At 50.3% G+C, this 20,276-nt stretch overlaps 1 protein-coding gene across 6 annotated transcripts in view; it reads right to left on the reverse strand.

Moving 5' to 3' along the window:
- Positions 1 to 20,276, reverse strand: part of TRIM9 (tripartite motif containing 9) — a 100,146-nt gene that overhangs the window by 13,178 nt on the left and 66,692 nt on the right. For 2 of the 6 annotated variants that reach the window (XM_048486120.1, XM_048486119.1), the window contains exons 4-7: positions 15,793 to 15,903; positions 11,864 to 12,017; positions 8,709 to 8,866; positions 6,256 to 6,394 (exon numbers count right to left, since the gene is read on the reverse strand). In XM_048486120.1, the coding sequence (XP_048342077.1) occupies positions 6,256 to 6,394; positions 8,709 to 8,866; positions 11,864 to 12,017; positions 15,793 to 15,903 (562 nt within the window). Of the gene's footprint in view, positions 1 to 141; positions 178 to 3,304; positions 3,494 to 6,255; positions 6,395 to 8,708; positions 8,867 to 11,863; positions 12,018 to 15,792; positions 15,904 to 20,276 lie in introns of all 6 variants that reach the window. The other 4 variants (XM_048486117.1, XM_048486116.1, XM_048486118.1 and 1 more) reach the window with 4 other exon arrangements.

The following is a 20,276-nucleotide window of genomic DNA, read 5'->3' on the forward strand; positions in this document are numbered from 1 at the left end:
CAAACCACTTCAAACAGGTAATAGACAGACTTTCCCCCAGATTACACGTTCAGATGTGAAAAAATAAAATCGGGAAAAGGCACTTCAACTGAAATTGGAGCGGAGGCGCTGAAGGGTGGGTTGGGGAATAAATATACTTGCCTAATTGAGAGAAAGGTGCTGACTGAGCATCAAAACCTACAAAGAGATACTACATTTCACACGTCGACACTTGGGAACAGCACCCTGACCCCGCAACAGAAATCCCTCTGAAGTATTTGCAAAACTCCGTGGCCGGAAGAAAAGGCAGATTCATGTCAGAAAGCGGAAGTCCCGGGGATCCAGGTAGGACTTCCGGGTGGATTTGGGCTATACCGGAGGGATATTGAGGAGTCAGAATGCTCCGAAATGTTTAAAACTCTGTTCTCAGGCACAAACCATGAACCAGAGGATTGAGGTTCTAAGAAATCAAGTCAAAGAAGAGGAGTTTGGATTTATATCCCCCTTTCTCTCCGGTAAGGAGACTCAAAGGAGTTTACAAACTCCAAGGACACCTTATGAAGTTGGTGGGGCTGAGAGAGTTCTGAGAGAAGCTGGGACTGGGCCAGGGTCAGCCAGCAGGCTTCATGTGTAGGAGCAGAGAAACAAATCCAGTTCACTGGATTAGAGTCCGCAACTCAGGTGGAAGCGTGGGTGAATTAAGCCCAGTTCTCCAGATTAGAGTCCACCTGCTCTTAACCACTACACCATGCTGATTGTCTCTAAGGCTGCCAGCTCTGTGTTAGGAAATCCCTGGAGATTTAGGAGTGGAGGCTGGCCGTAGCCAGGGGAGGGAAGATTTGGGGGAGGTCAGGGTTTGGGGCCATTTTCTCTGATCTCACTGCAATTCCAGGGGCTTTCCGGGGCCTACCTGGAGGCTGGCAACCTTATGCCCCACAAACAGAGCAGAATTTTGTCTGTGCAAAATGCGTCCAGCTGTATTGATGTGAGTTCCCTTTAAACTAATCTGGTCTTGAGCCACCTTGGGAAACCACCCTTGTAAAGCTTGGGTGCACAGGTTCTGTTTACATAATGTTGAGAAACATCAAACCGCATTATCCAAGGGCTCTGGCCCTCCTCTGGCCCTCCGCGCCCACCCCCCATGCCCACCTTAAGTACAGGTTGCTCCAGAGGCACAAACTCCACACAGGGCAAACAGGCAAAACCATCAACTCCTCGCACACTGGACACGAAGTAGAAAACGTTCAGAAACGGGGAACGCCGACAGCCAGTTGCGCAAAAGCAAAGGGGAATGCAAAACCCATAGAGAAGCACAAATGGGGAGGGGGGTCGGGACCAGAAAGCGAAGGCCGAGCCGTGGCCCTCCCCCCCCCACCTAGCCGAACAACTAAAAATCTGCATCATTCTTCATTCCAAATCATAGGGCGAAAAGAAACCAAAATGCTGGGGCTATTCTCTTTTAGCTGGTGTCGGGTTTGGGCGGGGGCAATGCGACTACGCGGGGGTAAGCTTGTAGAGATTGGAGAATCCCCGGAAAAGAAAATGTGAAAATGTTGAGCCTTCTGAAGGTGGGACCGGGGGATCCGGGCCCTTTTGACAACATGTAAGAAGAAACCTCAGTATTGCTTGAATTCCTGTGCTGGGAAGAAGAACGGAGTTGCCAACTCAGGGCTGGGAAATTCCCAGGGTTGGGAGGAGGAGGAAGAAGAAGAAGAAGAAGAAGAAGAAGAAGAAGAAGAAGAAGAAGAAGAAGAAGAAGAAGAAGAAGAAGAAGAAGAAGAAGAAGAAGAAGAAGAAGAAGAAGAAGAAGAAGTAGTAGTAGTAGTAGTAGTAGTAGTAGTAGTAGTAGTAGTAGTAGTAGAGTTTGGATTTATATCCCCCCTTTCTCTCCCGCAGGAGACTCAAAGGGGCTGACAATCTCCTTGCCCTTCCCCCCTCACAACAAACACCCTGTGAGGTGGGTGGGGCTGAGAGAGCTCCGAGAAGCTGTGACTAGCCCAAGGTCACCCAACTAACGTGTGTGGGAGTGCACAGGCTAATCTGAATTCCCAGATAAGCCTCCACAGCTCAGGTGGCAGAGCTGGGAATCAAACCCGGTTCCTCCAGATTAGATACACGAGCTCTTAACCTCCTACGCCACTGCTGCTCCTGGGAACTCGGGGCTCGTGGAGGGGCGGGAGCTCAGAATAGTAAAATGTCACAGAGTCCGCCTTCCAAAGTAGCCGTTCTCTCCCAAGGAAATGACACCTGTCACCTGGAGAGGAGCTGTAATTCCAGCAGGACTCCAGGTGAGTCCTGGAAGTTGGCAGCCCTAGATGGAGAGTATGGCGGCCCATTGATACTGCCAGCCCCAGAAGAAGAAGAAGAAGAGTTTGGATTTATATTTCCCCCTTTCTCTTCTGTAAAGAGACTCAAAGGGGCTGACAATCTCCTTGCCCTTCCCTTCCCCCAACAAACACCCTGTGAGGTGGGTGAGAGAGCTCCGAAGAACTGTGACTAGCCCAAGGTTCCTCAGCTGGCATGTGTTGGAGTGCACAAGCTAATCTGGTTCACCAGATGAGCCCCCACAGTTCAAGTGGCAGAGCGGGAATCAAACCTGGTTCCAGCTACAGATGCGGGCAAAACGTCAGGAGAAAATGCTACTGGAACGTGGCCATACAACCCGGAAAACCCATAACACCCGGGTGATTCTGGCCATGAAAGCTTTCGATAATAAATTAAAATAGAGTTGGAAGGGTCCATAGAGGCCATCTAGCCAACCCCTTGCTCAATGCAGAATTTCAGGCGAGTGTTTGTCCAGCCGCTGCTTAAAGACTGCCAGTAAGGGGGAGCTCAACACCTCCCTAGGCAGCAGATTTCCCTGTTGCACAACTCCTACTGTAATTATTTTCCCCTCATATCCAGTCAAAAGCTTTTTTCCCCATAGGAGATCAGTCTAGCATTTATATTTTTAAAAAAGCTGTCATAGAAACGTGCTTTGTACATTTGTGAGAATTCGGCTCTCTTTCCTGTAGGCTAGATACTCCAGAACCCTGTGGGAAGCAGCTTTTGACTTGCCTGTCTAGCCAGCACAGTTGTGACGTAGAAACAAACACAGCACGAGGCCACATTTTCAGAGTTCCTTCCACACAGGAAAGCAGGCCACTGACAACATAGGACAACTGACCCTGTCTCACACGGACGGGGAAGTGGGCGGGGGAGACCAAAAAACCCAAAAAGAAAAGAAGCAAAACAGCCACAAAACAAGAACCGAACCCTCGGACAAGCGGGGGACGGCCGGAAGCGCAGCGTCACAGGCAACGCCCGGCGTGCTCGGTTCACCCACCAGCAGAATTGAGAGACTGCAAAGAAGAGTGCAAACTCATTTGGTGGGGCGAGGACCGGAACTCAAAGTAGGATCTCCCCGGAAAGCTGTTTTGCAGGTTTAGGGTGGAAGAGAAGGGGATGGATTTACGCAGCTGCAATCTTTCCAAAGGCACGGGGAAGGTCAGGGCCTGCTCCTCGGGCTCGGAGTCTAAACGCAAGAGCAAGGCAAACTCAAGGTCAGAACTCTGTTTCTCGGCCATTACCTGAGACACAGTTCCAGCAACCCTTACCTGTTCCAGAGAACCATCAAATCTTACTTTGAATTGGAATGTGCTGAGTTGTAAATTTATCAACTCTGCCTAAAACTTAATCGAAAGCTGGATTCTTCAAATTGTGGACTTTTCCAGTAGTGAAATATTTTTCTCTACATATAAAATTATGTGCATTTGCCCATCAATTTTTTACAATTGTAATTATTGTGAATGTAGTTAAAGTCAGCCGGATTGTTAAAACGATTAGGCCTATTTTCCTTCACTATATTAACCAGTTAAAACGACTTATTTATTTTATCGAATTTATATACTGCCCTCCCCTGAAGGGCTCAAGGTGGTGTCCAACACCATTCATAATGTTAAAATCAATCAATTAAAACAATGTGCAGATCCACATAATATTATTGTTGTTTATATCTTCTTTTCAAAATCTTTTTTCTTTTTTGTAATTTTATGTGGAAAGATAAAATAAAAAAAAACTGGACTCTCCTCGGCTTTGACTTACTCAGGCCATTTCCCACTGTATTGTTCTCTCCTGAGAACGGAAGTCTATTTTGTCCAGAAAGATAGCCTCTCTTAGCATCACCATAGGGCCACGTTTTCCTATTTCTAGGTCTCACAAATGAGGGTCCCTCGTCCTTTGGTCCCTGAACTGCCTTTAGTTTGGTTCCACTGTGCCCGATATTGCCCCCCTCTCTCTGCATTATATGTGGGTGTTGAATCCTGCCTCCTTTCGAACAGGTAAATATCACCCTCCCTCCAACAACCTGTACTATTCCCACCTATCCTTCACCTCTATCTATATCCTAGGTTCCTTGAAACTCTGCACGTGTGTGCTTTGCCAGATTGCATGTGTACGCTTTATTATTTTTGTTCTTTAATAAATTTGTTAAATGTCAGTTAAATTCTGGTTTCTTGCAAATTTCTGAAGAGAAAAAAACCCTGTATGAACAGGGGCAGATCCCAAAGCCTGGCCTCTCGCACTGCAAGATCTGTCCCTACTAATTCCCAATCTAAAACAAGACACACCCCACTAACTCAGTATCTTTAATGATGTCCCCATGAAGCCAACAATTTCCAGAGTCCAACATGCCAAAGCAAGCAAGATCTTGAGCGTCCTGGTCGCTACAGGAGGCTTCGGCTTAGTCTAGGAAACAATCTGTTGCTCTCAGTTGAGTGGCCACCGCTGGCTTGAGAAATTCCTGGAAATGTGGGGTTAATGCTTAGGGGGGGGGAATTTGGGGAGGGGAAGGAATTCAGCGGGGGGGCGGGCGTGGTATCATGTCCTGTTGCCTCACATCCTGTGCCCTCATATCCAGGTCAAAAGTCAACTCTGAGAAAATTGCATTCTTCCTGCTCTGTAAAAATGGTTGGCCCCTTCCGCACATGCAAAATAATGCATTTTCAAACCACTTTCACAACTGTTTGAACGTGGATTTTGCCATTCCGCACAGCTTCAAAGAGCACTGAAAGCAGTTTGAAAGTGCATTATTCTGCATGTGCGGAATGAGCCGTTGTGTTTTGTGTGTAGACATTTAAAAAACAAATGCTATATCAAGGCGGAAATACATATACGTACCCTCAGCAAAAAAATACAAGCCAACTTGTGCCTTTCTGAGCTGCATAGCAACATACAGTCATTATCATCATCATCACCGTTATTGGCATTGAAAACTTACGGGGTATTGCATTTAATCTCACATTTCCTCACAGCTATTGAGAGAAACTTAGGACCCTTCTGCACCTGCAGAATAAAGCACTTTCAATCCACTTTCAGTGCACTTTGCAGCTGGATTTTACTGTGCGGAAGAGCAAAATCCACTTGCAAACAATTGTGGAAGTGGATTCAAAGTGTGTTCCTCCGCATTTGCAGAAGGGCCCCTAGCTACCTCAACCTTGCAACAGTCAGTCAAAAGCTCCCATAGAGAATACTGAAATGGGGATTCTTCCGATATCCGGTGGAGGCTCGGAACATAAAAATCTAGATGCTGGGAGGGAGGGAAAAGTGGGGGGTGAGGTGTGGGAAAGGAAAGAGGTTGAGTTGTCAGACCCCCACTGGAGATGGGGAATCCTTCTTTGCTCCCGACCGCCAGCTGGCGAGGATCTTACCAGGAGCAAATTCATTGGTGCTCCCGAAGTGATGTCACCACATCAATGACAACATGGAAGGCGCTCTGGTATCTGGGCAAAACTCTATGGTAAAAACAGCTTCGACCGTGGAGTTTTTGCCCAAACGCCAGAGCGTCTCCCACATGGTCAGCATCATGAGGACATTGCTCCCGGAAGTGATGTGAATGCACCAATAGGGTGGAGGCCTTGGCCTCAATTTGAGACTGGTAGGACACTCCCCCCACTGCCTTCTCCTCCACCGGTTGCCAGGGGCAACCATAGCAAGAGGCACACAACAAAGAGGGGGCAAACTGCTTTCTATCAGGGGTGGGGGACTTATCTGGAGCAGCAGCTGATTTCTGAAGAAAAAGAGGCCTCTTGTGCAACGTATTTTTAAAACAAAGGGGACGTGGACCATTCTCCGAATCCAGCTTCCCCTCTTTCATTTGGCCAGAGCTCCGAAAGTGGAATGCAGAAACGTGCCGGCCCCAAATGATGCACACGTCCCCAAGGGAGCGAGCCCCCGGCGTGTGTGCGCAAGAGGATGCGTTGTCGTCTACGGGAGAAGGCCCCGGCAGCCACGGCTTACCCTCAGAGGTCTGGAGGACGAGCGTCTTGCTGTAGGGGCTGACCCCCGTCTTGTTGAAGGCCTTGACCCGAGCGCTGTAGGTGCTGTTGAAGTGAAGCCCATCCACGGTGCACATGGTTTCCTTGCCAACGTACACCTCCTAGGCGCCAAACAGAGGAAACGGCTTTCAATCAACCCAGCAAAGGAGCAGCAGTGCTGTAGGAGGTTAAGAGCTCGTGTATCTAATCTGGAGGAACCGGGTTTGATTCCCAGCTCTGCCGCCTGAGCTGTGGAGGCTTATCTGGGGAATTCAGATTAGCCTATGCACTCCCACACACGCCAGCTGGGTGACCTTGGGCTAGTCACAGCTTCCCGGAGCTCTCTCAGCCCCACCTACCTCACAGGGTGTTTGTTGGGGGGGGGAAGGGCAAGGAGATTATCAGCCCCTTTGAGTCTCCTACAGGAGAGAAAGGGGGGATATAAATCCAAACTCCTCCTCCTCCTCCTCCTCCTCCTCCTCCTCCTCTTCTTCTTCTTCAAAACAAAACAGCCCTCTAGAAACCTTCCTGCAACAAACATACAGAGGCGTGGTGGGGGAATGGTGCCTGATGCAAAACCTGCTTTGGGTGCCCCCCGGTGCCCCCCTCCATGCCCCACTTACCTAGCTGGGCGGCCACTGGGCTCCCCTCGGCCTGGTCCTGCCAGACTGCTCCTTCAGCCGATGGAGCCTCCGCCGGTTGAAGGAGCAGCCTGGCAGGGTGGGGCCGAGGGGAGGAGTCAGTGGTGGGATCCAAAAATTTTAGTAACAGGTTCCCATGGTGGTGGGATTCAAACAGTGGCGCAGCGCCAATGGGGATGGGCGGGGCACAAGGGGCGTGGCTGGGCATTCTGGGGGCGGGGCATTCCTGGGCGGGGCTGTGGCAAGGACACAGCCGCTGCGCCGGTCCTTGGGCGGGAAACGAATGCATGCAGGCACAGGCTGCCACACACGCTGGTGCACCTCCTGCTAGACTGCTTCAAGTTCTGCACGCTACTGCTGAGAGGAGGGGCGTAACTCAGGCAACAATCACGTGGCAAAATCACCCATTAGTCACCCCCTCTCGGCACACACAAATAATGAGTAACCTACTCTCGGGAACCTGTGAGAACCTGCTGGATCCCACCTCTGGGAGGAGTGTAAGGGGCGATTCTCCGCCCCCACGTGACCAGCTGGCATGCACCCGGGGACATGCGACCCCACGTGGCCCCATGAGTGCTCCGCCTCTGCAAACATCTCAAACTAAAATAAACCAGCATTGACTCAGCTCAGGCAGGATAAAAAAGCCAAACTGTGGTTAGAGCATGATTTGAGCCCAGCGACACCTTAAAGACTAATAAGATTTCCAGAATTTAAGCCCTCGATTGTCAAAAACTCCCTCCCAGCGTGGCACCCCACTGTCATTAATTGTGGTTGGCGTGATGTACAAACACAGTCCAGTCCATCAGCTATGATTGGCTAGAGTCCATCCAATCAGGATTTGAAACCACCGTTTAAAGTTGGTTGCTCAACCACAGCATGTCTGAATGATGGTTCTGCAAGATGAACGAAGGCCTGCGTTAATAACTAAAGCTTTCCCCTCCACGCACTCAGGGCTACTGAAGAAGAGTTTGGATTTATCTCCCGCTTTTCTCAACTGGGAGAAGTCTCCAAGCGGTTTACAAGCGCCTTTCCTCTCCCCACAACAGGCGCCTTGTGAGGTAGGTGAGATTGAGAGAGGTCTGAGAGAACTGTGACTGGCCAAAGTCACCCACCAGGCTTCACGTGGAGGAGGGAGGAAACAAATCCAGTTCTCCAGATTAGAGCCTGCCACTCTTGTGAAGGAGTTGGGAATCAAACCTGGTTCTCATAGTGCCCGCTGACATGTTTCCTGATGTAACGAACCCGTAAAGTCCAGTCAAAAGCAACCGTGTTAAGTTCTTTATTGAGCTGACATTCTTAGTCAGAGACAGGCAATGCGAGAACTGAAACCCAGATTTCAATCAAATGCTTATAGAGAGCAACAGACAGGCTCCCGCCAAAAGAGTATAAACAAGGCAGGATTTCACACAGAGTTTCACACCAGGCACGCAAGCAAGTGAAAGATAACCAAAACAGCGAAATTCCCCTTCCCGGGCGTTAAGCCAAAAGCCTCCGGCGAGAACCTTTCCAAGGTCGGACTACACACACACACCACAACCTTACACCTGACATATAGCAAGTATTTTTAAAAAGCAGGCGGGGCTGCCAGCCACTGAAGATTTGATTTATTCTGCGGATTTTTAAAAACGTTGCTTCGGCAGCTGCTGCCATTTTGTTAGTGGCTCCGCCTCCTGCAGCGGCCATTTTGTGGCTGGGCTCACTGCCCTGTGTCAGAATTCCCCCCAAAGGCTCAGAAAGGTTGGGGGCCTCTGCCCCAGCCATACGGACCCCTGCATCGCATCTCTGCAATACCCACCCTGAACTGGCCGCCATTCCCGTCGTCCAGTTCCAGAATGTACCCCTCCACTTGCACGGTGGAGAGCGGCGGCTGTTTCCACGACAACGTGGCGCTGTTGTTGTGGGTGCAGCATTCTTCCAGTTGCAGGATCGGAGGGGCCGGCACTGGGGAGGAAGCTAAACAGAAATTAGTGTAACCCCGACTTCTCCCGCCAGCAACAACGGAACTCTTTGGCCTCGGGGCTCCACACGGATCGGATCGGTCGGAACCCGCAGGTGGTTTAAGAACATGGTTTTAACAGACAGGAAGGTTCGAAAACGATCTCGGTTCAGAAGCGAAGGTCAAAAACAAGAGGTTTTTTCCAAGCGCTGAAGCAGCTCAGGGCAATGCAGTGGCAGGCTGGTTAGCTGAAGGGTGGGAAGATGATGATGATGATGAGGAGGAGGAGGAGGAGGAGGAGGAGGAGGAGGAGGAGGAGGAGGAGGAGGAGGAGGAGAAGGAGGAGGAGAAGGAGAAGGAGGAGGAGGAAGAGAAGGAGAAGGAGAAGGAGAAGGAGAAGGAGAAGGAGAAGAAGAAGAAGAAGAAGAAGAAGAAGAAGAAGAAGAAGAAGAAGAAGAAGAAGAAGAAGAAGAAGAAGAAGAAGAAGAAGAAGAAGAAGAAGAAGAAGAAGAAGAAGAAGAAGAAGAAGAAGAAGAAGAAGAAGAAGTCTGCTGCTAGGTGATTGGGAGCACAAAGTGGATTGGGGTAGCCACTCTACCATTCTGTCTCTTCGTCTCTGGCCATTTAAGCGCCCGGGGTCTGCTCCACAGAGAGCATACATTCCATTTGGGTTAGATTCTCAGTTGGGCACACATTTCCCCACTCCTGAACCCACCACATCACAGATCAGAGAATCCCCACTGTTTCCGACAGCGAGTGAAGTGCAACTTTCCCCCTGCCTTCACGGGAGATGCTCGTAGGTTACTCTCCCTTCAGGTTTTCTCATTCCTCCTTGCCTTCCCCCATCCAACAGCTCTTCAGGCGATGCTATTCTTTTTTATTTTCATGCTGCTGGTCTACCAATAATTCCACTGACCAGGTCGATTTCACCGACAGACCGAGAGTGGCACCCCAACTCCTCCCAAAAATGGCAGGAAAGGAAGCAGCACCCGGCAGGCAAAATGGCGAGTCAGACCGGCACGGCTGGGAGCGCTTTGAAGCAGGAGGCTTCCCTTTTGAACAGAAAACTGTGGGGAAACCCCTTTATTTATTTATTTGTTTGTTTGTTTGTTTGTTTTATATACTGCCCAACCCCCGAAGGGCTCTGGGCGGTGCACAACATAATTACATCTTACAACCCCTACAAACAAACCCCATTAAATTAGAATTAAAACACAGCGATAAAATGAGCAAAGATGGCGTCACGCAATAAAACCCAATGAAAACCCTCCCAAAGAGGGGGGAAGCAGAACAAAGAAGTGGGTCCCACAGATGGCAAAAGGGACCTCCAAACCGGAGGAATAAAAAGGGGCACTCAGTCAGCGACTGGACACTCCAAAGGCCCGGCGGAACAACTCAGTCTTACAGGCCCTGAGGAATTCACCAAGGTTCCGCAGGGCCCAGACAGCTGGAGGGAGAGCGTTCCACCAGGCGGGGGCCAGTGCTGTAAAGGCCCTGGCCCGTGTGGAGGCCAGCCGCATCATTGAGGGGCCGGGAACCACCAGCAAATTGGCCTCTGCTGAACGCAGAGGCCGAGTAGGGACATATGGGGTAATGCGGTCCCTTTGTGAAGCACACAGCCATGCCGCAAGCAGTATGTGTGTAAACAGCCTTCTTGTCTGATTTCCCTCAGATTGGTTATCCCACGATTGCCAGTGCTCTGTTTCTAGGAAAATGGAGCCCGGAGCCAAAAGTTGGATCCCCCCCCCGCCCCCCAGTGCCCAGGTCTACTGCTCAGAGCCAGCAAGCATGGCCTGGGCCCAGCGCCCCCCCACACGTGATTAGATGGCGTGTCCCCGGGGACATGTGCTACCCCATGTCCCTCTGGCAGATACGCCCCTGGGCTATAGTGATGGTGAGCAAGTGGGAAGGTGTTCCTCCGCCTCAACACAGGGGTAAAACCTTTGCAAACAGACTGCAGAAATGGCTCCATTCAGGCTGGTCTGTGGGAATGTAGCTTCGATGGTCTGTCTATGACAGGGGTCTGCAACCTGTGGCTCTCCAGATGTTCATGGACTACAATTCCCATCAGCCCCTGCCAGCATGGCCAATAGTAGAACCAGGGGCATTCATTGAAAATGCTGGGGGGAAGAATTAGGACTAATAAAAGGAAACACTTCTTCACACAACGTGTGATTGGTGTTTGGAATATGCTGCCACAGGAGGTGGTGATGGCCACTAACCTGGATAGCTTTAAAAGGGGCTTGGACAGATTTATGGAGGAGAAGTCGATCTATGGCTACCAATCTCGATCCTCCTTGATCTGAGATTGCAAATGCCTTAGCAGACCAGGTGCTCGGGGGCAACAGCCGCAGAAGGCCATTGCTTTCACATCCTGCATGTGAGCTCCCAAAGGCACCTGGTGGGCCACTGCGAGTAGCAGAGAGCTGGACTAGATGGACTCTGGTCTGATCCAGCTGGCTTGTTCTTATGTTTTTATGTTCTTATGATTCTTGCGTTGTTACCGGGAAACTAAGACAGAATCATATCTGGATGCATCATTGGTTAAAACATGACTCACTTTGTGAGTACAAGTACTCATCGGTGTAACTACTTTGGTCTGTACTCTGACTGGCAGCTGCTCTGCAGGGACTCACCTGCCCGATCCTTTTAACCGGGAATTGAACCTGGCACTAAGTCACAAACAAAACGGAAAAAAAAAGGGCTTTGCCCATAATATTTGTTGATCTCACTGTGATATCATGCCTGTAAACTGTTTCAGTTTTGATTTCTTTTCCTGGCCCTCTCGTGAGCTGAGCTGCTGGTTGGCTTAGAACAGTGGTGGCGAACCTTTGGCACTCCAGATGTTATGGACTACAATTCCCATCAGCCCCTTCCAGCATGGCCAATTGGGTTAGGGTTAGGGTTGGCCATGCTGGCAGGGGCTGATGGGAATTGTAGTCCATAACATCTGGAGTGCCAAAGGTTCACCACCACGGGCTTAGAAGCAGAGAGGTCCTCCGTGGCCCCTGTACCTTTCATCTGCACAAAGTCCAGCTGGTGGATGGACTGCAGCAGAGGCGCGTTGTCCAAGTTCAGGTCAAAGTCCGTCGTCATCCTCGGGGAGAGCGTCCCCTTCCCCCACTGGTCCTCAGTCAGGTGAACTCTCCGGATGAGTGCATCAGAGATCTGAGGACGAAGGAGTATTATGCGTTAAAAAGTAAGCATGTAATACCAGTGGTGGGATCCAAAGATTTTAGTAACAGGTTCCCAGGGGTCGTGGGCATCGGGGGGGGGGGGGGAAAGATCCAGCCCGAGCTGTGTTCTGCAGAAACCATCTACGCATCATTATGCTTTGGTTATCCAACGGAGTCTACAGTTTGAAAACTACAGTGGCTTTATTTTGGGATTGAAGTCTTAAGACTCATTCCGCACATGCAGAATAATGCACTTTCAAACTGCTTTCAGTGCTCTCTGAAGCTGCGCGGAATGGCACAATCCACTTGCAAACAGTTGTGAAAGTGGTTTGAAAACGCATTATTTTGCGTGTGCGGAAGGGGCCTTGCATACACCACCGCTGACACCCTGCTGGTTAGGATGTCTTTTAAAATCTGTGCACCGTTAAGAAAACTAAACAAAGTCACTGTGGGCCTGAAGGTAAGCTATTTGGATTGGTCTCCCCTGGGCATAGAGCAGAGGTTGCTGGGAGAGAGCGAGCTGTCAATTTCGACATTTCCAGCTTTCTAAGCACTCAGGCCAGTGGTGGGATCCAAAAATTTTAGTAACAGGTTCCCATGGTGGTGGGAGTCAAACAGTGGCGTAGCGCCAATGGGGCTGGGCGGGGAACAACGGGGGCGTGGCCGGGCATTCCGGGGGCGGGGCATTAATAATTTCTCTGTGACTGTAAAAAACTCTTCCTGTAAAAAAAAAGTTCCTAATTTCCAGCTCGTATCTTTCTGTCCATAATTTAAACTCTTTACAGCAAGTCCTATCATCTACTGCCAACAGAAACAACTACTTCTCCTCCAATTGACTGCCTGTCAAATACTTAATACTTTCAAATACTGAATTTTGTTTCTAGAAATCAAAAGAAGGAGACTTTCCTTAAACAAGGAACTTTACCATATTTCTAAAACATGTTTTTAAAGCAGCCCAACAGGGAGAATTATCCCGTTTTCTACCTTCGCTCACCAGCCACATAGGAAACAACAGGACTTTATGATTTTTGGACCTAATGGGATTTCTAAGGGAAAAGCAGACCCAATTAGTAACCCCCTCTCGGCACACACAAATAATTAGTAACCCACTCTTGGGAACTGGTGAGAACCTGCTGGATCCCACCTCTGACTCAGGCCCTTCCTGCACAGCAAACATAAGGTGGGTTGCAGGTGGAGTAAATGAACCTGTCGTAGCCCTGGGCCGTTTGCAGGGCTGGGCATCCCGTGGTCAGCAAGCGCATTGGCTGGGGCGCAGACCTTCGCACGGAGGTACTCCCCCCCCCCACTCATCTCCCTCCGCTGTGTAGCTACAAAGCCTGGCAGGCATGGACCTCCACATCCATACTGCTGTCCCTGTGCCCCTGCGTAGCTACGCAGCAGAGAGGCGGGGACTGAAAAAGAAAGGATGCGCTGCCAAGTAACACGCTCGGCAGCCACTGCAATCCACATTAAAACCAAAGAATCGCAGATAGTGCGATTCTTGAAAAAATCCAGGTTGGGGGGGAAAACACGGAGCGCACTTGTGTTAGGAACAGGATCCATGAGAAGTTTTGCGAAGAGCTCCAAGCAGACCTTGATAAATTAGGTGAGTGGGCTAAGAAATGGCAAATGCAGTTCAATGTAGCAAAATGCAAAGTGATGCACATAGGGGCAAAAAATCCAAACTTCACATACACGCTACAGGGGTCAGAGCTATCAGTCACAGACCAGGAAAGGGATTTAGGTGTCTTAGTTGATAGTTCCATGGGAATGTCAACTCAATGCATGGCAGCTGTGAAAAAGGCAAACTCTACGCTGGGGATCATTAGGAAAGGAATTGAGAATAAAACTGCAAAGATTGTCATGCCCTTATATAAAGCCGTGGTGCGACCGCACTTGGAGTACTGTGTCCAGTTCTGGTCGCCGCATCTCAAAAAGGATATCGAAGAGATAGAAAAAGTGCAGAGAAGGGCAACGAGGATGATTGAGGGACTGGAGCACCTTCCTTATGAGGAGAGGCTGCAGCGTTTGGGACTCTTTAGTTTGGAGAGGAGACGTCTGAGGGGGGATAGGATTGAAGTCTATAAAATTATGCATGGGGTAGAAAATGTGGACAGAGAGAAATTTTTCTCTCTTTCTCACAATACTAGAATCAGGGGGCATTCACTGAAAATGCTGGGGGGAAGAATTAGGACTAATCAAAGGAAACACTTCTTCACGCAACGTGTGATTGGTGTTTGGAATATGCTGCCACAGGAGGTGGTGATGCATACTCACCTGGATAGCTTTAAAAAGGGCTTGGACAGATTTATGGAGGAGAAGTCGATCTATGGCTACCAATCTTGATCCTCTTTAATCTGAGGTTGCAAATGCCTTAGCAGACCAGGTGCTCAGGAGCAGCAGCAGCAGCAGCAGCAGCAGAAGGCCATTGCTTTCACCTCCTGCATGTGAGATCCCAAAGGCACCTGGTGGGCCACTGCGAGTAGCAGACAGCTGGACTAGATGGACTCTGGTCTGATCCAGCAGGCTAGTTCTTATGTTCTTATGTTCTTATGTCCCTGTGCGCCTGCGTAGCTATGCAGCAGAGAGGCGGGGACTGAAAAAGAAAGGATGTGCTGCTACGTAACACACTTGGCTAGATGGGGACTTAGGAATTTGTCACCTTTACTCTATCATGCTGACTCTATCCCTTTGATGTAGACTGATACTCTTAGGGACTTCCTCCCTTGCTTCCGCCTTCTTCTCAAACCTCTCCATCTTACCTTCACCATGCCTAGGGAGAGGATGCATGCCTCGAGCATCCGCCTCCATCCAGCTAGATTAGAATAGATAGTGAACCTGTCTCTCCACCTTTCTATCCAGAATTGAGTTCACTAATAAATACTCTTTTCATTAGATTAGAAACTACAAACGACTCTGAAGCTGTTTCCGCACGGCGGCGGAAGGGGTCGGATCGGTGTAGATGATGCCGACCTGACCCCTCAGGGACCGTTCGCATGAACGGTCCCAGAACCTCCCGGGACGACGGCGCAGAGTTGGGCCTTCGTCAGGCCGACCTACCTGTCCTGCGGCCCTCCGGCACGTCGCCGAGGCCAGGGGACATGCCCCCTGCCCTGCGCGACCGCTCCGGAGTCGCAGGGCAGAGGGGGCGTGTCCACAGGCCTCGGCGACGCGCTGGAGGGCAGCAGGACAGGTAGGTCGCCCGGACATGGGGGGAGGGAAGGCGCAGTGGAGCCGCTGCCGTTCACACGGCAGCGGCTCCAAGCCGCCGTTTTCCAAAAACCTCGCTGGGCAAGCGAGGTTGGAAAACCGCGGCTGCGAAGCAGCTGCGCCTCCCCCGTGCAAACGGCTCCCTGGGGACGGCGTTTTTGCCGTCCCCAGGCCGCCGTATTCCGCCCGTGCAGAAGGGGCCTGACTTAATTTTGTGTCTGAAGTTCTCTCTAGCAAGCTCAGCCACGCATGTGTGCCCAGGTAAGCTTCCCTGTGTGCCGCTCTGTGCCTCTGTGCCGCTCTGCTGCTTTTGCAAGGGAAACACGCGGACCAGGTGTGGTTCTCCCCAACATTAATGACCTCCCAAATAGATTATTGTTCAAAGCCTTGCTCAGGTCTTGCGAGTCGAACGCCATGGCTTCCGCGATTGAGTCAATCCATCTCATGTTGGGTCTTTCCCTACTGCCTTCAACTTTTCCTAGCGTTATTGTCTTTTCCAATGAGTCTTATCTTACCCCATAAAGGAACATGAATAACGGAACAGAATTGGCCTGTACCTGCAGGAATCCGCTAGGGTCGTTCTCCTTGATGACCTCCAGACAGTACTCCATAAGCCCCGTCGTCTGGCGTAGCTTTACTGTGCAGTGGGAGATCTGATCTCGCACCACCTGCGAAAAGAGTCAAAGACAGCAACGTTCCCGAGGGGTGCAGACAACAGAGGAAACCACAGAGTCTGGAGAATCAGGATCCAAATGGACCAGATGTCTGAGGATATTTACGTCTTTAAAACATTTGTCATATCTCTTTCTCCCTTGCAGAACTCAGGGTGGTTTACAAAACAAAGAAAACGTTGTGAGAAACACAATAAAAACAATTATCCAACCATAAAAACAACTATCCAACTCATAAAAGTCACAACTCCTGGTTGAGAACTTCCAGGAGATTTGGGGGTGGTACCTGGGGAGGGTGGGGTGTCAAGGGGACCAGGACCTCAACAGGGTATAGCACCCTAGAGTCCACTCTCCAAAGTAGCTGTCTTCTCCCAGGGAACTGATCTCCATCATCTGAAGATGGTTGCAACACTGAGAGATCACCCAACCTCCTCCGAGGCCAATGAGTACATTTGTTGGTCTCAAACTCAAGAATAAGGTTGTTATTGCTAACCTCCAGGAACGTGTGTTCAGCCAATGTAACCCCCATGCTCAGAATGGGTTGACCCAGAAAGGGGCGGAGACTCAAAGCAGCAGAAGGCTGCAGAGCTCATGTAGTTTGGAGGAGACCAGGCTACCAGACTCGGACCTTGGTTTGCATAAGCCCTTAACACCTTGTTAAGGTACCTGCAATGTTGTTGGGAACTAGTGGGAAGGGAGTTGTTTATTTTTGCTATGTTGTAAATGTTGGAGTTTATTGTTTCAGGGTTTCTTTTTATGTTTGTAATGGGTGAGAGTTCTCCTGGAAACCTTCATCGTGTTGAATCCTGTTCATCAAGCCCTTGGAGTCTTCAGGAGCCAACCCATTTGCAAAGAAGAATTGGACTGGGCAGTATCAGTAGACTGTAAATAGACTTGAAAATGCAACCTGGACAGGACCTTGAAGTGTGATGTTCAATGTTGATGTTCTATGTTAAGAAAGTAAACCATTTTGTTTTTAAAAATTGTTGTTGCAAACTCATTCCAAGTTCTGCCCCACAGAACCCACAGAGAGAGGTTACACCAACACCTGAAAGTTGGCAACTCTATTGTTTCATTTTTTATTTTACTTTTTCAATTTATATCCCACCCTCCCCCGTATTTATTTATTTATTTATTTATTAGGCTTTTATACCGCCCCATCCCTGAAGGGCTCTGGGCAGCGAACAACAACAATATGAAACAGCATAAAACATCAGCAATCACAAATCATCAAACACCATACATCATAAAACCAAAAACAACAATAGATGGGGACATCCCATGTCCCCTTCTGCGTCCACGGGAGGCCACTAGTGGTGAGGTCAATTCAGTTCAAACCTGGCAGACCAGATGTAAAAGCCTGGCGGAACAGGTCCGTCTCGCAGGCCCCGAGGAGACAATTTAAGTCCCGCAGGACCCTGACCTCACTGGGGAGCCTGTTCCACCAGGTAGGGGCCAGGGCTGAAAAGGCCCTGCCCCTCGTTGAGGCCAGCCTGATAGTTTTTGGGCCAGGGACCACAAGCACATTTTCCTCCAACGAGCGGAGGGAGCTCATGGGGCAATACGGGGAGTTATTATTTGGTTCTGGACAAAGTGAGTATGTTTACTGGGACTGTAGAATACCTGGAGATTGGGCAGGGGTGGAACCATGGCTGGGTGTGGTTTGGGAAGGGTGTGGTTTCGGAACACCATAAGACACCCCCAGAGGTGGGATCCAGCAGGTTCTCGCAGGTTCCCGAGAGTAGGTGACTAATTATTTGTGTGTGCCGAGAGGGGGTGACTAATTGGCGATTTTGCCACGTGATTTTTGCCTTAGTTACGCCCCTCCTCTCAGCAGTAGCGTGCAGAACTTGAAGCAGTCTAGCAGGAGGTGCCCCGGCGTGCGTGGCAGCCTGCACCTGTGTGCATTCGTTTCCCGCCCAAGGACCGGCGCAGCGGCTGCGTCCTTGCCACAGCCCCGCCCAGGAATGCCCCGCCCCCGGAATGCCCGGCCACGCCCCCACCGTGCTCCGCCCAGCCCCATTGGCGCTACGCCACAGTTTGAATCCCACCACCATGGCAACCTGTTACTAAAATTTTTGGATCCCACCACTGGACACCCCCACCCCTCCCAAAGCATCCATTTTGTCCCAGGAAACGGATCTCTGGAGCTCAGTTGTAATTCTGGAAGGTCTCCAGCTCTAACCTGGAAGTCGGCAACTCAAGGAAGAGGAGGGCCCAGTCGTCGCCTTCTCTGAATTTCTAGTCTCATCCTCCCAGTTTGTAAGCCAAGGTCCTTCCCTCCTGACTGTCTGGGTCCTTTCTCTCTCTCTCTCTCTCTCTCTCTCTCTCTCTCTCTCTCTCTCTCTCTCTCTTTCCGCATGCATGACCGATGTCAGCTCAGCTCCCGTGAGCAGAATGCGTAATTCCAGGGACGGGAGATCTGGGGCAGAGATTAGAAAAGCCATTTTCCACCGGGGACAGAGCGCATCAGTCACTGAACGGAGGGGAAAGTTGTGTGCTCACACAAGGCTTCAAGCATGAGTAACCTCTCTCTGTGGGTTCTGTGGGGCAGAACTTGGAATGAGTTTGCAACAACAATTTTTTGAAAAACGAAATGGTTTACTTTGGGGGGCGCGCGTGGCGGGGGAGGGCGAACTTTAAACTGCGGGCTTCAAGCAGTGGTAAGATTCTAATAATTTAACAACCACCCTGGAGAGCAGAGGGCAGCATCAAAATGGGCCCGCGCCACTCTTGGACTCCATGTGGTGTTTGGGGGGCAGGGCAAGCCCTACTGGCCAGCGTTCATCTGTGCCCCCACCCTAAACTCCATGGGGAGTTCGGGGACAGGGCCCTGCAATGTCCCCTCCATGTGTCTGTGGGAAGCGGCACCCCAGCCTCTAGGCCCGTGTGCTCCCCCTCGCGACATTCATGGATATGCTGTTATACCGTCCGTCTTCCAAAGCAGCTATTTTTTTCCAGGCGAACTGATCTCTGGCCCATTATGCACAGAGCTCGTTCCTCGAGGCTCTTCGCAGTGGGGTCAAAGTGGGGTCTCGTCGCATTTCTTTGTTTACACATGAAGAAGCGCTCCACTGCTCGCTGTGGGAATTGCCGGCCCCCGCTTTCAGGCTGCTCCCGGTTAGTCACACGATTGCTTGATTTTTTTCCCCTGAATCCCTTAGATTTTGTATATCGTTGTTCTTCGTATCACTACTGCGACGACTCGTTAATTATCAGTTTTTAAAAAACAGTCACCTGTCAATCCCCCAGAAAAGGGGGGGGGGAACTGGAAGAAGCAGAAACCCTGAAGCCAGTGAAAACATTGGGGTTTGCCAGCTCTCAGGAATCACGGGGCTTCCGGGATTTGCGGTGCCATAAACATAACCTACATCAAAACCCTGCCCCGAAGGAGACGTGCCCTCACTGCGGGGCACAGCACCAGTGTATAAGCAGCCTCTGTCGCCTGGAGGCCAGTTGTAACCCAAGATCTCCAGCCGCCCTGTGGAGGTGGGTGATCGTAGTCAAAAGTCTGAGGAAGAAGGGAAGGACAAGAGCTACCCCATCCAGCCCCCTCCTACTGTTGAAGAAGAAGAAGAAGAAGAAGAAGAAGAAGAAGAAGAAGAAGAAGAAGAAGAAGAAGAAGAAGAAGAAGAAGAAGAAGAAGAAGAAGAAGAAGAAGAAGAAGAAGACGAAGAGGAAAAGGAAAAGGAAAAGAGGAGGAGGAGGAAGAGGAGGAGGAGGAAGAAGAGGAAGAGCAGGAGGAGGAGGAAGAGGAGGAGGAAGAGGAAGAGGAAGAGGAGAAGGAAGAAGAAGAGGAAGAGGAGAAGGAAGAGGAAGAAGAGGAAGAAGAGGAGGAGGAAGAAGAGGAAGAAGAAGAGGAGGAGGAGGAAGAGGAAGAGGAAAAGGAGGAGAAGTTTAGATTTATACCCCACCTTTCTCTCCTGGAAGGAGTCTCAAGGTGGCTTACAAGCTCCTTTCCCTCCCTCTCCCCACAACAGACACCTGGTGAGGCAGGTGGGGCTGAGAGAGTTCTGAGAGAACCATGACCGGCCCAGCAGGAATGTAGGAGTGCAGAAACACATCTGGTTCACCAGATAAGCCTCCGCCACTCAGGTGGAGGAGTGGGGAATCAAACCTGGTTAGAATCCACCTGCTCTTATCCTTCTTATCCTGGAAACCAGCAGTGATGTTTGAGGCCCCGTGGACATGGAGGGAGCGGAGCCAGACATTAGACAACCACTTTGCAGAGGTGCTGCTGGGGGCTCTTTCATTATGATGAATTCACTCAGGAATCTTGACTGTGGGTTTTAGTGGGAACGGCGAGCAGCTGTGGCTGCTCTCTAGCAGTGTGCTGCTATTTCTGTTTGAAGTGGCGGGAGGCCTCGTGT

The sequence above is a fragment of the Sphaerodactylus townsendi genome, linkage group LG02 (genome assembly GCF_021028975.2).
Source record: "Sphaerodactylus townsendi isolate TG3544 linkage group LG02, MPM_Stown_v2.3, whole genome shotgun sequence".
Lineage (NCBI taxonomy): Eukaryota > Metazoa > Chordata > Lepidosauria > Squamata > Sphaerodactylidae > Sphaerodactylus > Sphaerodactylus townsendi.